The 7,704-nt window shown below is 44.9% G+C and overlaps 1 protein-coding gene across 1 annotated transcript; it reads left to right on the top strand.

Annotated features, from left to right (window-relative positions):
- Window positions 1-5,884: 5,884 nt before the first annotated feature.
- Window positions 5,885-6,544, top strand: LOC139274069 (epidermal differentiation-specific protein-like). Its single transcript, XM_070891120.1, has one exon. The coding sequence runs from the start codon at window positions 5,885-5,887 to the stop codon at window positions 6,542-6,544; it is 660 nt and encodes a 219-aa protein (XP_070747221.1).
- Window positions 6,545-7,704: the final 1,160 nt, after the last annotated feature.

The following is a 7,704-nucleotide window of genomic DNA, read 5'->3' on the forward strand; positions in this document are numbered from 1 at the left end:
GAACTTCAATCATTTTTGGGTCTTTTGAGTTATTATGGGAAGTTCCTACCAAATTTGACTACAGTGTTACATCCATTGAATGAACTATTGAAAAAATAGGTCCATTGGAAATGGTCAGAAGAATGCAACTTGCATTCAAGGAGTGTAAAAGCAAATTGGCAGAGAGCACCATGTTAATTCACTATGACGTATGTAAGGAGATCAAGATGGCATGTGATGCCTCTCTGTATGGAGTTGGGGCAGTGATCCCTCATGTACTACATAGTGTGGAGGATAGACCAATTGCTTTTGCTTCACACACTCTTAGTGCCAGTGAGCGTAATTATGCGTAAATCGAAAGGGAAGCTTTGGCATTAATTTTGGGGGTCAAGAACATAAGAACATAAGAAATAGGAGCAGGAGTACACCTTGCAGACCCTCGAGCCTGCTCTGCCATTTTATACGATCTTAGTTGATCAGATCATGGACTCAGGTCCAATTCCCTGCCCTCTCCCCATAACCCCTTATTCCCTTATCAGTTAAGAAACTGTCTATCTCTGTCTTAAATTTATTCAATGTCCCAACTTCCACAGCTCTCTGAGGCAACGAATTCCACAGATTTACAACCCTCTGAGAAAAGAAATTTCTCCTCTCATTTCAGTTTTAAATTGTTGGCCCCTTATTCTGAGATTATGCCCCTAGTTCTAGTCTCCCCCATCAGTGGAAATATTCTCTCTGCATCCACCTTGTCAAGCCCCCTCATAATCTTAAACGTTTCGATAAGATCACCTCTCAATCTTCTGAACTCCAATAAGTAGAGGCCCAACCTATTCAACCTTTCCTCATAGGTCAACGCTCTCAACCCCGGAATCAACCTAGTGAACTTTCTCTGAACTGCCTCCAAAGCAAGTATATCCTTTCATAAATATGGAAACCAAAACTGCACGCAGTATTCCAGGTATAGCCTCACAATACCCTGTATAGCTGTAGCAAGACTTCCCTGATTTTATACTCCACCCCCTTTGCAATAAAGGCCAAGATTCCATTGGCCTTCCTGATCACTTGCTGTACCTGCATACTAACCTTTTGTGTTTCATGCACAAGTACCTCAAGTATACAAATACTTGTATGGTCCTAAGTTTACCATTGTTACGGACCATAAGCCCTGACACCAATCCTCCATCCAAAGTCCCCAGTTCCAACATTAGCTGCAGACCAAATGCAGAGATGGGCTTTCAGTTAGTCAGCATATACATATGGTATTGAATACGGACGATCAGCTGATCACAGTAATGCTGCTGCTATGTCTAGATTCCCTTCCCCATCACAAGTTACACCCAATAGTGAAGAAGTGTTCTGTTTTTCATACCTTGATGAACTGCCAGTCACAGCTGAAGAGATTGGTAGAGCAACCAAACGTGACCCAGTTATGTCAAAAGTGTATGATTACATCGCAAATGGCTGGCCAAACCATGTGACAGACACAGAGAAGTAGTGGCGGGGATTGTGGATGGATTGGTTGTAATTTACCAAAATTCCCTGGATTCTGGGGAGGTCCCAGCAGATTGGAAAACTGCAAAAGTAACGCCCCTGTTTAAAAAAGGAGGCAGAAAAAAGCAGGAAACTATAAACCAGTTAGACTAACATCTGTGGTTGGGAAAATGTTGGAGTCCATTATTAAAGAAGACATTTGGAGAAGCAAAATTCGGTAAGGCAGAGTCAGCATGGATTTATGAAGGGGAAGTCATGTTTGACAAATTTGCTGGAGTTCTTTGAGGATGTAACGATCTGGGTGGATAAAGGGGAACCAGTGGATGTGTTATATTTGGACTTTCAGAAGGCATTTGACAAGGTGCCACATAAAAGGTTACTGCACGGGGTTGGGGGTAATATATTAGCATGGATAGAGGATTGGCTAACTAACAGAGAACAAAGAGTCTGGATAAATGGTTCATTCTCTGGTTGGCAATCAGTAACTAGTGGGATGCTGCAGCAATCAGTGCTGGAACGCCAACTGTTTACAATCTATATTTATGACTTGGAAGAAGGGACTGAGTGTAACATAGCCAAGTTGGCTGACAATACAAAGATGGGAGGAAAAGCAATGTGTGAGGAGGACCAAAACATCTGCAAAAGGACATAGACAGGCTAAGTGAGTGGGCAAAAATTTGTCAGATGGAGTGACAGAAAAAATCAAAGAGGAAGTTATTATTTAAATGGAGAAAGATTGCAAAGTGCTGCACTACAGCGGGACCTGGGGGTACTTGTGCATGAAACACAATAAGGATAGTATGCAGGTATAGCAAGTGATCAGGAAGGGCAATGATATCTTGGCCTTTATGGCAAAGGGGATGGAGTATAAAAGCAGGGAAGTCTTGCTACAGCTATGCAAGATTTTGGTGAGACCACACCTGGAATACTGCGTGCAGTTTTGGATTCCATATTTACGAAAGGATATACTTGCTTTAGAGGCAGTTCAGAGAAGGTTCACGAGGTTGATTCCGGGGATGAAGGGATTGACGTATGATGAAAGGCTGAATAGGTTGGCCTGTACTCATTGGAGTTCAGAAGAATGAGAGGTGATCTTATCGAAACATATAAGATTATGAGGGGGCTTAACAAGGTGGATGCAGAGAGGATGTTTCCACTGATGGGGGAGACTAGAACTAGAGGACATGATCTTAGAATAAGGAGCCACCTATTTAAAACAGAGATGAGGTGACATTTCTTCTCTCAGAGGGTTGTAAATCTGTAGAATTTGCTGCCTCATAAAGCTGTGGAAGCTGGGACATTGAATAAATTTAAGACAGAAATAGATAGTTTCTTAAACGATAAGGGGAGAAGGGATTATGGGGAATGGGCAGCGTGCTGAGTCTATGATCAGATCAGCCATGATCTTATTGAATGGCCGAACAGGCTTGAGGAGCCATATGGCCTACTCCTGTTCCTATTTCTTATGTTCTTATATTCAACCATTCTTCATTTTTAGGAATGAATTATCAGTCGATAAAGATTGTATCATGGGGGTACCAGAGTGGTTATACCAAATAAATTCAGGTCCAAATTATTAGGAGATCTTCATGACCAACACCTGGGAATGTGCTTGACCAAGAGTTTTGCATGCAGTTACTTATGGTGGCCAGGTCTAAATAAAGATATAGAATACATCGTCAGTCGGTGTATGACATGTCAATCGATAAGCACGAAACCACCATCAGTACCATTACAACCATGGAAATGGCCTCCCAGGGTGGGGCAAAGTTTACATATCGTTTTTGCTGTGCTAGAAAGACAACAATTGTGGTTCATAGCCATTCAAAGTGTGTCGAGGTGTTTCCAATGCGGAAAATAACAACAAGTAAAACATTAGACATTTTGCGAAGATTATTTTCTTCATTTGGCCTCCCAGAAGAAATTGTTTCTGATAATGGACCACAATTTTGTTCAGAAGAATTTTCAAAGTTCACGAACAAAAATGGTGTGAAACATACCAAGGTTCCACCGTACCAGCCTGCTTCAAATGGTGCAGCAGAATGCACAGTACAAATTGTAAAATGTGCCCTCATCAACAGATGTTGGATCCAAATTCAAAGAAACGACATTGGACCACAAATTAGCTCATTTTCTAATTACGTATAGTAATTCTCCTCATACAACTACTGGTAGAACACCAGCAGAGTTGTTTCTCAAATGACAGCCACGAACCAGATTCTCATTGTTAAAACCAAACTTGGCACTGTCCGTAGAAGAGAAATAATTAAGATAGAAGGAGAATCATGATAGAGGTAGAGTAAAATAAAGAAGTGTGAATTGAAATCAGAAGGTGAGAGTGAAGAACCATCACCATAAATGGTTAAAGTGACAACAGGAAGAGTGGTGAAGATATGTGGTCCTCGCACATATTTGTTCAAGATGTTTGATCATGGACAGGTTAGGTTTGTTCACATTGATCATATTTTACCGACAGACATGGAAGGAGTTGAAGGTTCACATGATTCGATTATTTCCGACTCATTAGATAGTTTTGATACAAGTAACGTACCAGTAGTATATCTTACATCAAATGTACTGGAAATAAGTCCAAGAGGTAGTCAGAATTTAAGTCTGAGTCCGAGTCAGGCAGACAAACAGTCTGAAGTTGCAGAGAGTTCAACTGTAAATCAAGGGCATCCCTTGGAGGAAAACATTCCCCGGGATCAGCCTAGAACGAGTCTAAGTTTGACACCATATTTGGAAGGTTCTGTTAAAGAACGAAGGTATCCTTTTCGAAACAGAAAACAAGTGGTTAAGCTTGATTTGTAAATATGGCAAAATAAGTCCATATCTTTTCTTATGTATAACCATGCAAGTTATGTATGATGATTGTTTGTTTTAATTACTACTTCATTAAGGAGGGAGAAGTTTAATATATATAGCTCCACCCAGTGGACTACTGTGCCATTGCAGTCAGTGCTGTTTATAAGAATAAATAGTTCAGGTCACCTGACAGGCATTCCTGAAGTTATCAGCCATCTTAAAGCCTGTGTGTTTGTGAGTTTGTACCGAAAGCATAACAATGGGGAGACTCCCTCTTTAAACAGGGTCCCTGACAGTGAGAGACTCCCTCTTTAAACAGGGTCCCTGACAGTGAGAGACTCCCTCTTTAAACAGGGTCCCTGACAGTGAGCGACTCCCTCTTTAAACAGGGTCTCTGATGGTGGGACTCCCTCTTCAAACAGGGTCCCTGATGGTGGGACTCCCTCTTTAAACAGGGTCCCTTATGGAGATAGGCCCTCTTTAAACAGGGTCTCTGACAGTGAGAGACTCCCTCTTTAAACAGGGTCCCTGACAGTGAGAGACTCCCTCTTTAAACAGGGTCCCTGACAGTGAGAGCCTCCCTCTTTAAACAGGGTCCCTGACAGTGAGAGACTCCCTCTTTAAACAGGGTCCCTGACAGTGAGAGACTCCCTCTTTAAACAGGGTCCCTTATGGAGATAGGCCCTCTTTAAACAGTGTCCCTGACAGTGAGAGACTCCCTCTTTAAACAGGGTCCCTGATGGTGGGATTCCCTCTTTAAACTGGGTCCCTGACAATGAGAGACTCCCTCTTTAAATAGGGTCCCTGACAGTGAGAGACTCCCCCTTTAAACAGGGTCCCTTATGGAGATTGGCCCTCTTTAAACAGGGTCCCTGACTGTTAGAGACTCCCTCTTTAAACAGTGTCCCTGAGGAAGAGACTCCCTCTTTAAACAGGGTCGCTGATGGAGCGACTCCCTCTTTAAATAGGGTCCCTGACAGTGAGAGACTCCCTCTTTAAACAGGGTCCCTGACGGAGACAATATTGGAAGCGGCTTGCCCTCCTTGCTGCTCTCACACCAGCCATGCTCCACGTGAACTCCTTCTCCTCTCGGGGCCAAGCTACAAACCCTGACTTTAAGGCGGCCAGGGAGCAGTTGACTTGTTGCAAACACATTACCAGCATGTTGAATTTCTCCGTAGGGATTCCGCTTCATGAACACAGCCACACCGCTGCAAACTGCACTTTGGAAAGGCTCCTTAGCACTGGAACCCACTTTTCAACTTTTTAGGCTGAAAATCGATTGGGCCTTTCGGTAATGGCCCCACAAATTCAGGAGGAGCGCCTTCTTTCTTGCGTGACAGAATTTCGGCGCCACTGCAATTGCTGACAGGGCAGGTTCCAGGATCTTGTGCAATGTGTCTCTACCTCCTGCTGATCAAGTTGTGCTCCACCCATTCGGGGTTGGAGCAATTCTGGGTGAAGCTTTTGATGATTCACCTATGGACGCTGAGCAGTGGTTATAATGTGCTGTGTCAACAGGGAGATAGTGAATATAAGGCCAGGCATCAAGCTGCAAACCACTGAATGTTTGCAGTGTCACTGATCACCCACCGAATCCGCAGTCAAGATGACCGGCAGGATTATCCTGTTCGAGAATCCCAACTTTGTCGGCCCTGCGTACTGCTTTAGGGACAAAGTGAATAACCTTGCGGATGTTTCGTGGAGTGACCGTGCTCAATCCCTGACGGTGCAAGGCAAACACTGGGTTTCATACACGGACATGGAGCAAGAAGGAGAGGGACTCCGTGGCAAGGGAGAATTCGTGGTTTATGGAGAAGGGGACCATGTGCTGTCTGACAAGATGAAGGAACGGATCAAATTCTTGCGCCTGGTGACAGAAGCGCTAGATGTGAGAAAGATTGAACTGTACCAACACACTGATTATAAAGGTAGGAAGCACATTGCCCAGAATGATGAAACAGATCTGAAAAATTCTAAGTTCGACAATATGGCCTCGTCCCACAAGGTGACGGGAGGCGTGTGGATCCTATACGACGGTCCCCATTTCACAGGCGATTGTTTCATCGCCTTTAAAGGTGACGACATCCAAGACTACGGAAAATATAAATACAATGACAAGGTGTCTTCACTGCAACCCTTAAACAGCGACGATTTTATTCTGCCAAAATCAGCTGCGGAAAACTGTGCAGACCCAGCCACCGAAGAGTTGAGCAGACCCAACGCCGGGCCCTCTGCTCCGAATTCTGCCCTCCCCTCTACTGATTGACTGTCCTTCCTGTGCTCAACCTGTTGGAGAAGAGAATCTGCACCAAACCTCTTTCACTGAATGCTCAATGCAAGCTGCTTCCCGGAAAAGCTCCCGCTTGCTGTTCCGCGGTGCAGATTGTGGGGTGTGGCTTTTTGTGGGTGTACCGTCGCTTGGCTCTGTATGCTCAGAATTGCAATCCAATAAAACTACAATGCTTGAATAATGATTGCCAATGTTTCCGTCTGGATCATTCTCCCCTTTTAAAATCTCGAGAAATTGGTCTCGGGCGCTGGCGCGGATCGGGTGGGATCAGATCGGCTGCCCACTGCAGGCAGAGCCTGAAATTGAACTGCGGTGCTGTGCATAATCCAACTGGGAAATGTTTCACAGTGTAGGTATGGGAATGTCGCAGGGCATGGTCAACCCTGGAGGTGCCAAGGGAGAAGTGAATTACCAGGTCATCAGGGAACCTTGTCCTGAGGCCAATATTATCCCCCAGTCAACATTACAAAACAACAGATGATCTGGGCAATTATCACATCGCTGTCTGTGGGAGCTTGCTGTGCGCAGATTAGCTGCTGTGTTGCCCACATTGCAACAGCGACTACACCGCGAAAGTACTTCGTTGGCTGTAAAACGCTTTGAGAGGTCGATGGTCATGAAAGGCGCTATAGAATTGCAAGTCTGTCTTTTCTCTGTGCTGTTCGACCTCACTCCCCCAGGCATTGCATGGTGAGAGTGAGCTCACTGACTTTATCCCGGTGATATCTATCTGCCAGGCTCTCGGCGCGGGTCTCTGCACACTGTTGTTGAAACTGCTTCCTGCCGATCTGGACGGAGGCCTGTAAAGGGGGCTGTATCCACCGGAGCACAGCGGGCTGACAGGGGGTTTCATAGAGGGTTTTTCTTATGCTACATGCAGGTATCTGTTTGAGCACGGTCGGGACTGCTTCACCACAGGGAGCGGAGGAGGCAGAGAATGCCGCAACTTTGAAGGAACAAAGTGATTATCTGCACGAACATTGTTGTGCCCTTCTGCGTGTGCCCCCCCCCCCCCCCAATTCGCAATATGAGGGGGCTCGACAAGGTAGATGCAGAGAGCATATTTCCACTCATGGGGGAATCTAGAAGTAAGGGCCATAGTTTCTGAATAAGTGGCCGCCCATTAAAAACTGAGA

Source organism: Pristiophorus japonicus, chromosome 9 (genome assembly GCF_044704955.1).
Source record: "Pristiophorus japonicus isolate sPriJap1 chromosome 9, sPriJap1.hap1, whole genome shotgun sequence".
NCBI lineage: Eukaryota > Metazoa > Chordata > Chondrichthyes > Pristiophoridae > Pristiophorus > Pristiophorus japonicus.